Source organism: Tetrao urogallus, assembly GCF_951394365.1.
Source record: "Tetrao urogallus genome assembly, chromosome: 11".
NCBI classification, from domain to species: domain Eukaryota; kingdom Metazoa; phylum Chordata; class Aves; order Galliformes; family Phasianidae; genus Tetrao; species Tetrao urogallus.
This window is the reverse complement of record NC_136824.1, coordinates 6,574,663-6,592,247: the sequence shown is the minus strand read 5'-3', so window position 1 is coordinate 6,592,247 and position 17,585 is coordinate 6,574,663. Positions and strand designations below refer to the sequence as shown.

The window sequence follows — 17,585 nt, the reverse complement described above, 5'->3', positions numbered from 1 at the left end:
CTGGGGGGGGAATAAGGGAAGAAAAGAGGATCGAGACAACAAAAGGAGGAAGGTAAAGATACAGAAAAAGAGGGGAAAGGCCATCTGCAATAACTGCTGTTCGCACATGGAATTGTCTTGATAAAAGAGGCATGATCAGGAGGTCAGCACAACCTGTCTCTTTAAATTGCTCATTACAATTTTACTAGGCAAGCATTGCAACAAGGGCTCTGCCCATTTCCCTAACCCTTTCCTTCAATATCTGCTGAGCAAATGCCTCCGAGATCAGCTCTAGCTAATTTCCTTCAAGGCATGCAAACTGCTAATTCTGGGAAGTACAGATAGTCAGGAATAACAAATACAAGCAAAATGAGATTAAAATAACCTGCTGATAAACAAATTACTCACCAAAAAATAAATATTGGATTAAGCTCTGGTGGGATAGGGTTCCCTATAATCACATCGCCATCGTGTGGCTCGAGGTGCCACGTCCAGCAGGGATCACACCAACTTCATGCCTGTCCACGCTTCTGCATCAGGCATCCCTTTTTCTTCCTAAAACTACAGTTTGTCTTTTTTCTTTTGGTTGGGTGAGTTCACCCAAAGCAATAGCTTTTAGATGTGCAGAGAAGCGGGACAAAGCCAAAGGAGGCAGGAAAAATAGCAGGTGTGCCTTGGGACGGAGAAGAGACTCTGTGAAGTACGCTGTACTTTGCTCTACCCCTATTTCTCTATGATTATCTGTATCTTCACATGCTGTAATAAATATCTAGAAACTGAGGGAAGGATGGACAGAGGTAGCACCAATGAAGACTTGACTCATATCCAAGAGAAAAGACTCCTGATGCTATGTTATACAGCACCATTACATCTATTTAATAAGCAGCATATCCAGCCTACTGTAATGTGATAATGAGCTCAGCTACTGAAAAAACAGCATGGTGAAGAGACAGCAGAGGAAGGCCTCACTACAAGCTACCTGCTGACTGTACGTGGGCATGGCAAGTAACACACAGCAACCAGGAGGGCAACACATGGGACAGGGAAAGTACTCTGGATTGCTTAGAAAAAGATAAGAAGGCAGGAGTGAGAGTGGATAGCCAGGTGTGAAACATCTTTTCCCTATCTGTAACCTGAGCTTCTACTGATAGAAAGATATGGCACTTTGTTGGAAGTGACCTAAACATTATTCAGCACCTCCGTGACTGTCACTGATATCCATTCATGCACAGGGGGACAGGATAATCAAGATCCCTCTGGTCTTGTGCTGGGTATGTGAGTATTTCTTCTTTGTTGCGGACAAAGGGTAAATTTGCAGTGCCTTTTCCTCATCCTCTCTCCACTGATGATTCTTATTCCGAACCATTTTCTTACACATAGCATTATGCACCTGTTACAGTGGGCATTTTGCATCTTCTTCTGTTAGGAGACAGAGGCCAGAGAGTCTCCAGCCAGGCATTGGCTCTGCAGAAGGACTAAGTCTTAAGCAGAGCTTAAGGAAGCCTGAGGAGATGAAGAAGGATATTTCAGAAGCTATCAGGGAGACACACTGCCATCTGCCTGCTCCCTTTAAAAGTGCGGGGTTTTCTCCCATGGCTGTTTGCTGCCAGAAGCAAGAGGGGCAGTTTCACCTCAATATCTTCCATGCATAACCATAACACTCGTGCCTGCTTCGAGCTGAAGCTTTTAACAATCCAACAGCCCTGCAGGGAGATCAGCAAGAACAGGTGTGCACTTGTTCTAACATTCATCGGATTTGATTTTCAGCTTTCTAAGAACTCTAGGGTCATATGCATAGATAAGTTAACTGTGATAAGCAAAGCTGTGCTGACAATCATGAAAAACAATTCAGTTCTTCTCCTGCCATGTTGACTATGGAAAAACCAGAGATGTTTCTTACATTCCCTAACCCACACCTTCCAAAAGGCACAGCCTGCTAAGCTGTGTGCAGCTACACCAGAAACCTGGAGCTTCTAGTTTCTCGAGCTTCAGGACAAGACAAAAACCAAGAGACATTCTGACCACTGAGCAACAGCCTGCAGAAAGCATCAGAAAACAGAGTACAAGCTGCCCTGCAGGCTGTGGTGCTCTACTGTGCATCACAGTGATCCTCCCAAGTGACAATGTAAGGCTGCTTTGCTCTCTGTCCTTAAAATACAAGAAGCATAAGAGAAAGAGCCCAGGTGTCTTGAGAACCCAGATTGGCTGAGAAGAGCCACAGAGAAATTTATTCTAAGAGTAAGTATCCTCAAAACTTACTTCACCCTGGGAAAACAGAAAGGAAAAAAAAAAAAAAAAGAAAAAAAAAGCACCAGGGGAATTTGGAGCTGAATCCAGTCCTTCCAGATTCCCTAGAAAATCCTCGGCTCACAAAATGATTCCCCCCACGCAGCACTGACTTTTACAGCATGGGTTTAGAACTTATTTTACAATTTCCTTTGGTGATTAGTTGTTCACTTCTCCATATCATCCTCATCTCTAGACCCAGAACGAGCCTTGAAATAGGAAACTAATACTTTTAATATCCTGGGCCAGCAGAATTTCACTTCCCGTTCCTGGTACCTGCCATAGAACAGGAGCGCAGGAGAAAAGCTCAAGCTGCTTGATGAGCTTTCAGCTCTTGTTCCACTTTTCTAGGTTTCTCTCTGCACTCCTTTCTATTCTAAATGCTAATTTTGCTTTTTATATTGCAAACAGCTGTGGCATAGCCCCACAACCCCCCTTATTAAGATTTAGTGCCCAAAGCAGAAGGTCTTTCCTCGTTGCAATAACGTGACCTTTAAATCTATGCAGCAAGGTTAATACTGGAGCATCGTTTCAGAATTCATCACTGCGACTCGGAGACAATCCCACTGCAATCTGCTCATTTAAGCACTGCCTTCAGGACTACAGATTTTCACAAATGCATTATTCCTAATACTGTGAAAAGGAAAAAGGGAGGGGAAGAAAAGGATAGAGAGAGAGAAGGACAGTACGCCATTGTGATTTATTGGAGAGTAGATAGTCTGCAATAGTAGAGTGCTCTTTCTTAATCAAAGCTTTATTAAGTTCTAGTAATAAAAGGTAAGTGTTTTTGGATAGGAAAAAGGCAGGAAAGGGTAACATGTTCATTTCAGGAACAGTCACACAACAGTGCGCGACTGAGAATCCCTGTTAACGTCTCCAGCACCCACAGCCAGCTGGTGCAGATGCCAAGCACAACCTGCCTTAAGTATGCCCCAGTAATGCATAGGCTGCAGCCCTGTCTTTTAGGTCTGCATGAAATCGCAAGGGAGAATAAGGTCATGCTTTTTGCAGTGCAGAAGTCTTCCAAGCCTTTTCCAGTAACAATAGTGTTTCCAGGTCAGCTCACAATACAAGAGCATCACAGGACAGAGAAGTCTTCAAGCCATTTCCCGGTAACGACAGAGCAGAGCAATGAGCATTATTCACTGCCTGGACAGCTTTCCCCAATTTTTTTCCCTGTACCAAGCACCAGGACAACCACTGTTCTCTGATTATTCAAACTAAGCATCTCACTTGGTTCCCTCAGCAACTTGATCCTGGGATCTAAAGCATCTCCCATAGATCTGCATGCATACAGAGCCACGAGGTGCTGAAAAGCACTGCAAGACTTATAAACAACTACCTCTTTTTATTAAGCAGTGCTTTTTGGGATTTAGGGGGAAGTGGATACTAAAAGAGAATGAGGTTCAACAAGATCATTCCGTCCAGCAGCACAGCACAGAAAGAAAAGTCATAATATGAAGAAAAACTTACTTGATTTCAGCAAAGCTGCCAGAGCCTCAATGGCTGCCCTGGGGAAAGAAGAAAGATGGAAAAATGTCAGTTTCTTTGATAATTTTTTTAACCTTCTTCTTCATGATCTTCTGGGTCAGGCTTTGCAGTTGGTCTAAACTGACAGCTTGAGCTGCAATGTCTTACACCAGCAGAGAATCCAGTTTCTGCAGCTGACTCAGTTATTCTAAACGACCATTAGCCCTCTAGCTTTACCGTTACACTGATTTGTAGTGACCATTAAATGTAAAGAAACAGCCACATACCCAAAGTAATGAAGCAAGTCTTTAAACTACTGCCCTAGAACCATTTCTTTGTATCACACTCAGCATACACCCATTCCAGACATCAATGCTTCCATCTACATCAGCAGATAGATTCTGCATCGGATTGGGATGTCAGCATTTTCCAATAGATTCCACTCCCTCCTCCATTTTTCCAAAATAAACTTCCCCTCCATCCTTCCCTTCCCACCTGCTTAAACTGAAAATAAGGTTCATTTCCTTATAGTTACATCTCGTACTGCAGCAGCAGGTAAAGGTTCCCCACTCAGATCAGGGCTTGTAAGAAACACGTTAATGTGATGTGAGATTTGCCCCTAGGTCTTAAAGAGTACTAGTAGAAGAGAGATAAGCAGAGATTTTTTTGTTAACCTTTACATCAATTCAATGCACAAGTAAGCAACTCAACTTGCCTGACTCAGCATAGCATCAATATAAACGGGAGCCAGAGAGATCTGCACTGAGATATACTCATTCCCCACATGGTATTAGCTCCATCCTACCAGCCACTCAGAAGGTTTCCCTTTCCAGCCATGTTCTGCTGGAGCAAGAAGAGCCATGTACCAACCTGGCTTACTGCTGCGAAGTTTCAAGTGCCTACAGCTTATTGAATAAATACAGCTGCAAAACCCTTCATGCCCGTGGATTCCTTAAAATGTAATCTCTTTAGAAACCAATCCCCAAATAAAATCACATTAACTTCCATACTGAGCCAATTATCATCTGCAGCAAAAAATTACTGTTTTCTTTTTTGTCATCAAGCTGCTGTCTGTTGCGTGTTGTAGCAGTGGCTGAGACTGAGAAAGATTCAAGATCTGGTTCTTGCTGATGTTGGGTTGGTGTCTTTGTCTAAGGTCATGCTTCCATAATTAATCTGACAAAGTTCAACACCAGCATTAAAAAAAAAAACCAATCACCAACTGCACACATCTGCATAAAAAATACTCCAAGATACAGAGGAAAAAAAAGCAACAAAAAAAAAAAACCAACAAGAAATAAAAAACTAAAATCCCACCCACGAGGGGAAGTACAGTCATGCTCTCATTATTTTACTTCCACCCAAACAGCAGCCATTCAGCTGGTGGGAGGAATACTGTCACCTACCAGCCATTCTGCACACTCAGGTGAGATGTGCTACATCCAGTGATCACTTAGCCTTTTCTTAAGTACCCAGCTTGGGACAAAGTAAATAGCTTTAAACAAATTACAATTTTGTCCAGAGCTCCTCCCAGAGCTCACATGCATGTTTTAAAAGAAAACATTACGTGCCTAATTTCACAGTAGTCTCTGTGGGCTTTAGGTGATGCATCAATCACACACCTGAACAAAGCACACCTGAGCAAAGGAGTGGAGGAAGAACACAAGTATTTCTAGATCCATACAGAAGAGGCACCTCATTTACTGTATGAATTTTCTCAACTTCCACCTACTTTTTGAGCAACACAACAGTCCTGTAGCTGTAGCTAGCTGGATTTCTCATTTGCCATACTAGCAGCCTAGACACTGCCTTATCTCAGTCCATGCCACACGTAGTGCTACAGTAAAATGAGGTGGAACCAAACTAGTGCATTTCATCTCCTAATTCACTGCAATTCAGAGATGATTTGACACAGGTAATAGACAGTGTTCTGTGTGACCTACAGAATGTGCTCTACAGGTACTCATGAGCAGGTTCAGACCCAGTAGGCTAACCTCAATAGTACATTGTTTTAGAGTACATACTGAAAGAAAGAGTAATTAAATACACAAGTGTAAACTGCCAAATGGATCAAACATGTTTAAGGGACAAAACAGACTTAAAAAGTAGAGCAAGCCAGCCTAACTCAATGTATTTCTTGGATAACTGATTTTTCTAGACAAGTGAAACACAACAGATTTCTCTGTTGTTCAATAAAGCTTTCGATATGGTGCCACACTGGAAATTAGTGAACTGGGAGAAGATGAGGATTAGTACAAGAACTGCAAAGGTGGGAGAGGAACTGGTTGAAGAGGCACTGGCAGGAGATGTACAGCAAGAGGAAATTATTGGACTGGAGGGAGGTCACACATGGAAGTTCTCAAGGATGCATTTTGAGGCTGATCTTATTTTATACTTTCATTAATAACCTCAACACAAAAAGTCAGAGTAAACCAACAAAACCTGCTGATGGTGTGAAGTCAGGAGCTATTACCAACATCGGGAGTTTGGATTATCTTTCAGGAATAACAGGATGTTTTTGAGTTCTGAAGCAATAGAGGTGGGATGAAGTGTAATGGTCAAAGTGCAAGGTTATGCATTTAAGGCTTAATAAGTGTTAATTATGAGCTGGGGCTCCTAATTGGGAAGCACCCTGGATAGATGAGCCCATTAGAAGATTAGGACAAGTGTGACCCAACAGGGTGAAAAGGACAGATCGGGTCTCAGACTGTCACTGCCAATGGCAAAGGGAAAGCATGAAGGTTTTAACTTCAGGTTTCACTCAAACAGCTGTGTGCAGTGCTTGAAAGGAATGATGCAGAAAAGGGCTAAGAAAACAGAGTAGCAGAGAAATTTCAGGAGCCTTAAAGATTGAAGTTTGGTTACTTTAGCAAAATAATGGCTGAAAGGTGACTTGATTGTTCTCCAATCTCTCCCACTGGGGTGGGGAGAAGCAAACACTGCATAAGACAGAGAGCTACTCAAACTGAAGAACAAAGCTGGCACAAGGACAAATAGATATAAAATGGCCATGAATAAGTTTCAACTGGAAATTAAAAGAAAGCTCTTAAGCACTGGAAAATGAGGATCTGAAACATCCTCTTGGCAGAAAGAGAATGAACAATGTAATGAATTTGAAAAGGGAGCCTGAATTTGCTTATAACAGGCAGTGGCAGGAGAGCTCAGGTGCCAATGAGGAAAGGCTCTGAAAAACCTGACCCAGAAATCACAGTAGTTCTATATGCCTTAATTTTAATCACGCATAAAATGGAACTGAACGATAAACAGTTTCTCCAAACACAAAGTTAACTAGCCAGGCTAGAAAAGACCAGCAACACCAGTGTAAGCAGGAAGCCCAGGTAGTCTGGATCTTACATCCAACATTGCTCTAGAAGTACAAAACCAGAGTAAAGATGCAGTGCTAGAACTTCCAAAAAAGCCTCTCTTACTCCAGCTGTTTGCCATCCAGAGATTTCATAAGCTACCACTGGTGCCTATGGAAGTTGTTTTTTTTTTTGTTTTATTTTGTTTTTTTTTTTGTTGTTGTTGTTTTGTTTTGTTTTTAAGTGAAATTTATTTCCCTTCCATGTATTTTTGAAGCTGTGCAAACTCTTCACACATACAGTATCCCAGGAAAGAAGAGCATCACACAGTGCAGCTATGAACTCTCCTTGCATATATATTTTAAGCTTGGAGTTAACACCAGCATTATAATTTACACTTCAAGTCAGTTGTCAGCTAGTAACCCCAGAATATTATCTACCTTTAGCACAGAACAAATTCAAACACACAAAACACCCTACAGGAAACAACAAGTCAGAAAAGACAAGACAGAATGGGCTTTCACTGAGAACAGCAGCAAGTTGATGGATGTGTCAATGGGCTTACAGCAACCCAAGGCAACTTGTGTTTGTGATACCAGCACCTCTTAACAGCATATGGTAAACCAACAGCATCTTTTCTGGCATCAGAAGAGATAATGAGATGAGTGAATCTGGGTTGGGAAGACAGAAAGGAGATAAATAGCGCATGAGAGCAAGAGAGAAAAATAAAAGATGGGAACAGGAGGGAAAGTTTAAGAGCAGAAGAAAGATGTCTCTATGAGCCATATGCTAGACCTGAGGATTTGACAGCATGCCCAGTTCAGAACTCTGCATTTGTCTCAAGAAGGAATAAGGGATAAAACGTTTCATTAAAAACGAACTGGCGAAGCTGTCCAGATGCCTTCCTCTGATTTTCTGTTCTGCGGCATTACGTTACTCAAATCCTTCACTGGGATTGACAGAGCAGGTATCTCAAAGGAGACTCATTCATATATTTCAATAAAAAGATGTATAAATAAAGTTGTGCTGTCTTAAAAGGCATAATAATAAATGCCACACTGTAATCAGAAAACATTAAAAACTGCCTGTAACAGCAGTGCAGACAGCAGCTCTGAAGAATGGAAGTCTTTTGAAGTGTTTCCAAACCAGCAGCTTGAATATCAGGGCAGGAGTGCAGCTTGCAGGCAGATAGACAGTCAACTTCCAGATCTTGTGCTTAGGAACCAGGAGCAACAACAAAGAGAAAAATGTGCTTCCCAAGCCAAAGAAGAATCGGATTAGCCAAAGTCAGGCTGCTCAGCATAGACAAAGAAAAGTCTTTTATTATTCTATTCTTCTATTCTTCTGTTATTATTATCTGATGGGGGGGTCACCCCGTCAGATCTGGGCTATTGGGACAGTGTCAGCTGGAAGTGCTGCAGACAGAGGAGACCAGGAGGCAGCTTCTCTTAAGTCCCCTTCCCCACTCTGATCTTGGCTCATAAGGCTGCAGCTCTTAGCATTGCTATGGACAACTCTGTCTCTGTTTCTTGAATTGATTGCTTACTTCTGTTCTACACACCATTGGAGAAAACCCCCTGGAAATGAAGAATGTTGTTACAGAAGGGATGCCTGGTGAACTACATGAAAGGATTTGAAAACTCATAGGGCATGAGGAGTTTGGTGCCCATCTGTTCCTTGTTACTATGGACAGGGAACAGCTGAGATGCTAAAGACTGAACAAAGAACTGATCCAACAGGGCTTTGTAAATCAGCTCCCAAGTAATATAACCAGCATCTTCCTTCTCCTGCGAGATTTTATCTTTATACATGCTTAAACATGAAACATCCTTTTATTATTGAACGAAAGCTAATGATTTGGTGCTTCATTAAATACCTCTTCAGACCTGATGCAATTCCTAAAGGCAATCACACCTGGATAATGAAGATGGAACGTACTATCATTAGAGACATAAAAGATTCGCCCCTGCCTGGCAGCCCACATTGCCTCAGCCTACTCTCTCATTTTGCTCTTCGTCTGGCTATTTCTCACTGCATTCACTTGTTGCTGTCATGTTCATTTTATATCTCACGCAGTGCGGGGCATGGACCATGTTATATGTTTGTACAGCATCTAGCACAATGGGCATCTTGACTGAGGGCTCAAGGTACTACAGCTTACATGCTTAAAGTCCATAAGCTCCAGTTGCTCCTGTCTCTCGAAGGAATTAAGTGCACCTAAGAGCACATATTGCCTGGCTGCTTTTCACCCCCAGCTCTTGGGACTTGTATTTAGTTACTGGAGCATACAGTCACAGACTAACCCAATCCAAAAAGAAAACTTCACATTTAACAACAGAGAGACATTTGGAAATAACACGTAGGAACCACAGCAACAGGTGCATTATAAATCCCATCAGAAGGTAGATCTCACCAGAGACAGATGCCTCAAACAGCCATTTCCATTGTGGCCCAGAAATACAGATCTTAAATATGTAAGTACTTCCACAGTAATTTGCTTTGTTTTAAAGTTTTAAAGCCAGCAGCTTTGCAAGTTTTGAAAATTCATGGGGAAAAGCTGCCTATGCTGCCAGCATTTTCATGGCACTGCTGGTCTGCGACTGACAAAAACACACCCATCATCATGTTTGCTTTAGCTCCAGCTTGCTAGCTAGGTATTAAAACTTATGCTAAAAGCATAGCCTGCTTACAGTTTGCAATGTCCCACCCATCACCAACAGGTGGTGTTCAGAGATCCAGCTGTTTTGCACAGATGTGCTTTTGACGTGGTGCCAAAGAAAAGGGAACTAAAAAAAAAAAAAAGTCACACGCTCCTTCTCTAATGGTTACTTCAATTCCAGTGATCTGATTTGTTTTCCTGGAAAAGCACATACTGCCTTCGAACAAATTACGCATCTTCCATGGATGCTATTCTCTCTGATGCAATTCCTTTTTGCTGAATAGAATTTGAGAACAAACTGAGAACAAATTAAATTCATGCTGAAAAGTATTTTCTCCCCACCTTCAAAGACTTCTATGAGCATTAAATGTCAGAGTAAGGTGGTAAAAAAAAACAACGAAAGCAGTAAATGAGCATGTACTAAGTCAATTAAAAAAGATCAACAGTGAAGGGAGAGATTACTCCCTACTCATTAAGCCCAAAAGAAGCCCTGAATTGAATTTTTTCCTGTCTTACACACTTGTGTGCTCCAAATCACACACTGTGCTTATTGAGAAGTTATGGTTGTAATGCAGAAGCTCCTGGCCTGTGTGAAGTTCTCTGTTCTACCCTAAGTGGCCAATGTAATGAATGTATTTCAGTTCCCAGGCTCAGCTCAAAGCCTTCACCAAAGCATCTTCCAAGTATCTCTGTCTTCCCTGGAGCCTGATATGTTACATCAATGGAAAGGTACAGCATTTCAGCCTCTTCTATTTCTGCCTCCCAGGAAGAAGAGTCACCCCAGGGCTACCCTCCAGGCATTCTTACAAGTATCCTACTCTTTCTAGTATAGAAGTACAGAATGAGAGACAGCTCTATCCTAAAAATCCATCCCATTCTTTTAGCTTCTAACTTAAATTAGCTTAAAATTAGTAATAAAGAAGAACAAGGTACAGGAAGTGCATTTAAATCCTTGCCAAATAAATACCCAGGTATCTCATGCTGCATGGTACAGAGCTGGCATCGCTTGCAGAGGCAAAAGCTAAAGCTCAAAAGGCTTCCCATTCCTGTCAAGCTCCCTCTCTGGGGTCAGATGTCACCAATAGAGCTGAGGCAGGCTGTGACTGCTTGTCATTCACATCAAGGTGAAGGGGGTCATTCAGTCAACACAGGTTTCTTAAAAGATCAATCACCCAGACAATATTAAGATGACAGTGTGAGAACCCAGCTCTCCCACCTAAGGGAGGCATGCAGAGGGAACAGAGAAGGGCTTGATGCCACCCCTGATCAATTCAGGATGGGGATACTCAGAGGCCACACTGGATAACAGCACAGCCCTGCAGAACATCTCACACACGCACACTGAAATCATGTCAGTGAGCGAGGTTAAAACTCCCTTCATCCCCAGAGAGCTGCCTTCCAACCCCATTTCACTCACCAGTGGGAAAGAACCTGGTGGTCTGTTGGCTCAGTCCTTTATTGTCACTTCATTCATCGTTTATCGGTTCACAATAACTGACAGTTCACACTCTACAGACCAAAGGGTTGACCAAGGAAAGCCAGCTAATGTAATCCTTTAGGATTTCAGCAAAGCTTTCAATACTGTTTCCACGGTATCCTCCAGAACAAAACATCCAGCATTCATCTAGGCAAAAACAAGGCAATGGGTGAACAACTGGCTGACAGGTCAGAGGGTTATGGTAGATGAGGTTACATCAGGCAGGCAGCCTGACACCACTGGGATTCCTTAGGGATTCATTTTAGGGCTACTTCCCTTGAATGTTTTCACAAATGATTTGGAATGTGGACTTGAAAGTTTACCAATAAAGCTCATGTACAACATGAAATTGGGAGCAGCTGTTGACTCTATTGAGGGTAGAAATCTTACAGAGAAATCTTGACAAATTCAAGTGTTACCTACCCAGAAATTCCAGAGTCAAATCTCAATAGACAACCTGGAATTCTGTCATCATGAAACTAAGTTGAATCATAGATGGCTTGCCATTGGGAAGTCTCCAATGGCAAATTTTGAAAGAGAAGCTGAGGCCTGGGGGTACCCAGGGCCTTATGATGCCATATAACAAGCCTACATTCACACAGTGTTTGTCTGCAAGACCTTTATGTACAGTCAATTTCTGGCAGTAGGATACCCAAGAGCAGCTTGTAGTGTCAGCAGGCCAGGCAATAAGATATCTGACATGCCATTGCTTGTGCCCAGAGTCAGTTAAACTAATGTAAGTATCTGTACAACTTAACAGACCTGGAAAAAAAATAAAAAAAAAAATCACAAAATGCGAAGCTGAAGTCCTGAGAAAGTTCAGTCTTCCCTGAACATCACCAAGAAAGTTACAAGGGTAACTTCAGTGTCAGCCCTTTCTTCAAGCACTAAGACAGATTCCCCTAAATAAAACAAAGAATGTTCAGTATTGAAGATTAAAAAAAAAAAAAAGTGTTTGTTCTTTTTAATGTAATGGTACTGTTTCCCTATTACAAAGCTCTAGAAATGGATCCATCAGTTTACATGGCACTTCAAGCTCCCTCTCTGGTTCTGTTCAGATGAAGAACATCCATAAAGAAAAGCCAAAGGAAAACTTAAAGCTTAACGTTCTTCAGAAAAAGGGCTGCCTTGTAGAGCCTCTTGAATACATGCAGGAAGCAGTTTCTGGAATCATTTCTTCCTATGCTACATAACCAGGTACAAACTGGATGTCTGTGAACTGGCAATAATGTCATATTAACCCTATAGTCTTATCCAGATCTGCCAGTTTGTGAGGGTCCAGTTGCACAGCCCACCTATAGTAAAAGACCATGCTTTGAATGCAACTGCAACACTGACAGAGCATAGAGTTACATCCACTTTTCCAGCAGGAAACAATGGGAAAACACTGAAGCTAATTAATCCTCCTGAATGCAATGCTTTCCAATTATCGAAGTCCATGTGTTTCCCAAATGAGGAAACATTTCACTGTTACGCACACAAGTAAAAGCAGTTTTTCATACATTGCTCATACATAAATCCCAAAACATAGTGGCCAGAGAGCACTCTGAAAAGCTTACATACAAGTGAAATTCCAACCCAATATAGAGAAGATATTCAGGAGCAGTCACCAATTTTCTCCCAGTTTCCAGCTACCCCACTTTTCACCTCCTCCAATGAGATCCTCTTGCCATACACACGCAGGTTATTTTCACCTACCCTTTCACACAGAACTTGCTATGGATTGGGCACTTGTACAGTTTGATGGTTTTAAGTAATGCTGCTGAACATGAACCCACTTGGAAATATTGAGTTGTGGCTGCTTATAAACCCCTTATGCGTGTACACGTGTAATGCGGAGCTTAACTGGTACTACTAAGCCAGTCTCAAGTTGAGATCAACTTGCACAAACATGCTTGAGAACAAAGTAGTGCTGTCCTAGAGACTCACATCAGCTATCTTGACCTATGTTTCAAAGGCATTTCCATGTCTAAGCACGCAGCTAGCACCAAGCAGAATTTTTCAAAGCCCATTTGTATGTTAAGATCACAACTACCTTTTATAACTTAGCAGAGTTGAGCCTGAACCCCTCCAAAAGGCTTTCCAATGAGAATAGTGGATCTCCAGCTTTACCTCTGTACATCTAAATCTCTAAAAATCTGGACTCTTCCTCAGAAAACTCAGCCTTAACCAACCCAAACCTCTTAATTCAATAGAAACAGCCAGTCAATAAGAAATATTTCTGGTCTATCTTATAAAAGAAATGTCAATTTTGCACACTGTTTTGGGAAAACTGGACTGCAAAACACATGTAGAACACTGCTAGAAACATACAGCACTCAGATTTGCCACAGGCAAGTAAAGTAATGATGAAGACTTCAGGGAAAATAGATGTTGCAATTGCAGAGCAGGGAGAAAAGCTTATTAACTTGTCTGGGAATTTCAATAAGGGTTTAGCAGAAAGAAACCTGTCCTGCTATTTGCCTCCCTCTGTTATTCTGAGGGTTGCCTTGCTTGAAATGCAGGAAGGACAATGGGGATGCTGCTGTACTGTGTACTATGCACAGATAATACACAGATAGATACCTCTGCAGAAAAAGCCAAGGTATAGAAACTGAACACCTTTCACTGCACTGCAGCAGCTTTCTGGACATAAGATTTCCAAGCTGTCATCAGGAGAGCCATCAAAAAAAGTGATCAACTTCAGATTAAGTAGGATAGCTGTTGCAAACGAGGAAGCATCCCCTGCAGAATCCATCTGCGCAAGCAGGCTGAGCCACCACCACAAACACTCACAGCAGTGGGCACAACTACTCCAACACTGCTGTCAATGCCCTTGTCCTCGCCTCAACTCTGCAGCTCAGGTAGGACAGAAGTAGGACATCTTGCTCCAATATGGGCACCCTACAGACTGCAGGTCAGAGATGAGGCTCTCTGCAGCACCTCTAAAGATATTTGCATTTCAGAGACCTGTCACGGGCTATGTAAGAATGCAATGGAAACAGCTTTGGTGAGGGTCTTGTCCTGAAAAAGAGTAGTACATATTGTTTAGAGCCTTCATCAAGATTCAGAGAGATCGTATTGTCAGCTCATGCTGCCTCCCACATGGCATGCTGCCCAGCTGGCTGCTCTGAGTCAGATCCAACACATGGGTCACATCAAGACTTTGAGATGATGAGTAGGAAGACCATACACCCAGGGGCAGGCAGTGCACAGCCTCAGATTTCATCCCCACATCTATGACCAAGGAGACTTGTCAGCAGACAGCATGCACTAGCCCCAGGTGCAGCACCGGCCACTAAGTCATCATGCAGCTTGCAAGCAGCAAGCATCTGACTGTGGTGGCAGAGCTGGCCAAGCACAGTGATTTATTTTTTTTTTTCTTCCTGTTTCATGCATGCAACTCCTTATTAAGCAAACTAGTCACATCTTTGTGCTGGTGCTTGTTCTTCACAGCACTTAGGTGGGGGGCTGGGGGCAGGAATCACTAACAAGCCAAAATATAGCAAATACTGGGCAATGCCATTGGCCACAAAAAAATCAGCAATGTCATACCAGCATTACTGCAGGGGCTTTTTGAAGCATTAATTTGCAGAAGCCTAACTGTTAGCACTTGTTTCCCCCTCTTTTCATTGGAAAACTTTCATCTGATATAATCAAGCCAGGCTCTGTTTAGGATACGAAAACAGGCCATATCAAAGCCAAGGCTGGTAGAACATCAGCTGTAAATAGAGGAACGAAGCGGCAGAGATAAATAAAAAGCACAGTTTAAAAAAAAAAAAAAAAAAAAAAAAAAAAAAAAAAAACCAAGCACTATTGGGACAGTTCTTCTATGTGCCACTGATTTTTCTGCACAGAAGAATCTGGAAGGCAGTGAAAGTCAGAATAGTCACACGTGTAAGAGCAATTTAAAAAAAATCAAAAGGAAAATTAAGCTTTTGGGTACACAGTGAGAGCTGTCATGCCATTGCAACATATGTCCTATAGTACACACAAAGATCAAACTATATCCATTTAACACAGAGAGAAGATAAAGTAAATGAGCCAAATCTATGGGACAATTGTCTTTATCTCCTATAATAGCCTCGCTGTTGCTGCAGGCAGACAGTAAAAGCTCAGTCTCAAAGCCATGACCTTGCAAAGATTCAAGCTTCGGGGGGAATTTCCACTCCCAGCCCCAGCACTGCAGCTCTATTTGGAGTCAGTAGCCCTGTTCTTCCTCACCAGCCACGTCAGGCTTCCAGGTTCTCCCCTCTGTGTTCCAAGCCTTGTCTCTGAACACATCCCAGAGCTGCTCAGCTCTGGGTTTATTTACAGATTTTACTGGCATTGCTGCCATTCCAAGTGTTGCCCTGCAGATAAAGAGACCAGGAAGAACCCTACCAGCGTTACCAAGACAGACCTGTGCTGCTAATAGCACTGCTATTACAAAAAGAGCTTTCCTAATGAAATCTATTCCACCTGCACTCAGTAAATACTGTAGTTTTTCAACTTGCTATTTTGTTTTCTACAATCAGCATTATCTAACTGTCCAAAGAGCCTGAAAGCGTTGGAGTTCACTCCCTCCCGCTCACTGGAAGGCAGTCAGTTGTACTGCCTGTTCTCTGTATTGCTAAAACCAGCTGCCCTGCTGCTGCTAATGCTGGGGCAGCTCCAACAGCATTATCAGGATAGGGAATCCTAGTGTAGAAAGGCTGTTGCTAAGAGCTTTGACACCATGTCATTTAACTCTGATGAGGACAGGTCTAATCACTGTGATGTTTTTAATGCCACTGATAATTCTAGAGACTGGTTCACACCTCACCTACCAGCACTGGTGGAGCTGAAAAAAAAAACAACAAAACCAACCAACAAAGCCAGCCATAGCAGCCCTAGGAAATTCTTCAGGTTGTTTTTGTGTGGACAGCACTTGCTCAGAGACAACACTGCACTCGATTCTTGCTATTGGAAGTCTGCACTGATACTTTCTTCCACTGTTTTCAAATTTCCCATGCCTACCTTCAGTCTGGAAGCATTTGCTGGGAGGGTCTTTCACAGCTGCCATCTACCTCTTTATAGGAGTAATACGCTTCTGGGTCCAAGAGGACAATAACTCAGTAACTCAGGTGAAAGACAAGGAAAAGAGGATTTCTGGGCTCTCAGATGTGCTGACACACAAGTGTCTTCAGCTTTATCTAGTCACTTTCTGGCTGTTATCAGATTTATGTCATTATCCAGTTCAGTGCTTTCCAAGGGACTCCATCTCCAGGACTAGAAAGCAGGCAGGTGGGCGCAAGCTCGTCACCTCAGTGAGGTCATTCAGACAGGCTTTACTCAGAAATATCCCTCCCTTCAGCTCCTGCACCCCAGAGCTGTCTGACTGATGCCTTCCGAAAGCTCTGGCACTTCACATTTATCTCAAACATGTTTACAAGGTCGCATTGCTCAGCCTTCTCCTCACTCTGCCAGCTCCTCATTCACTCCACAATCCACTTCAGCCCCATCCTGCTCTCGAGCATAACATCTGTCTCCCCTTCCTCATTTTTCCACTTCTCTATCCTCACCAAATATTTCAGACAACTCATCTTACACTCATTACCCTCAGGAAGACATTAAAAAGTGCAATCTGATGTACAAACACTGAACATACAAAAGCCTATTCCAGGGGACTTGCCCACAGTAACACACTGTTTCTGTAAGCCCTTCAGACATATCTTTTGCCTTCGATTTAGACTTTTTGCTTTCTTTACTCTTACAGTCTTACCAACACCTGCAACAGATCCTTCTTCCTGTACCTGCAGACTTGGCGTAGCCTGCCCAGTCTTTCTCACAGATAACCTAAGAGCTTCCAGAAGCCATCCCAAACCCTTCATTCAGAGGGCTGGAAAACCTCTTACAAAGAAAGGTTGAGGCAGTTGGGCTTGTTTAGTTCGGAGAAGAAAAAGGATCTGGGGTTACCTCTTTGTGGCCTTCCAGTACTTAAGCTTATAAGCAGGAAGGGGACTGACTTTTTATATGATCTCAGAGTGACAAGGCAAGGGGGATGGCTTTAAACTAAAAGAGAGATTTAGGTTAGGTGTTAGGCTGGAATTTTTTACTCAGAAAGTGGAGAGGCATTGACACAACTGCCCAGAGAAGCTGTAGGTGCCTCATCACTGGAGGTGCCCAAGGTCAGGTTGGACGGGGCCCTGGGCAGCCTGAACTGGTGGGGGCATCCAGCCCATGTCAAGGGGTTGGAGCTGGGTGGGCTTTAAGGTCCCTTCCAACCCAAACCATTCTATGATTTCTTCCTGTATTACAAACAACTTTATAATCTTTCTGCCTCTGTTATCATTTTTCATTTTGGTTTATTCCACAATTCGGGCTATTTACAAAATGCCTAGCACAACTTGTGCACATCAGTCTTTACTCATCCTTCTATGGAACTACCACATTCAGCCACAAGGTGTTCTCA

General features: G+C 42.6%; 1 protein-coding gene across 1 annotated transcript in view; it reads right to left on the bottom strand.

Moving 5' to 3' along the window:
• The window catches only part of AGBL1 (AGBL carboxypeptidase 1), a gene marked incomplete at both ends in the record, with an annotated part of 267,987 nt that overhangs the window by 220,784 nt on the left and 29,618 nt on the right, over window positions 1–17,585 (bottom strand). Inside the window, one exon of the mRNA XM_079540867.1 lies at window positions 3,739–3,776. Coding sequence (XP_079396993.1) covers window positions 3,739–3,776 — 38 coding nt within the window. The remainder of the gene's footprint in view (window positions 1–3,738; window positions 3,777–17,585) is intronic.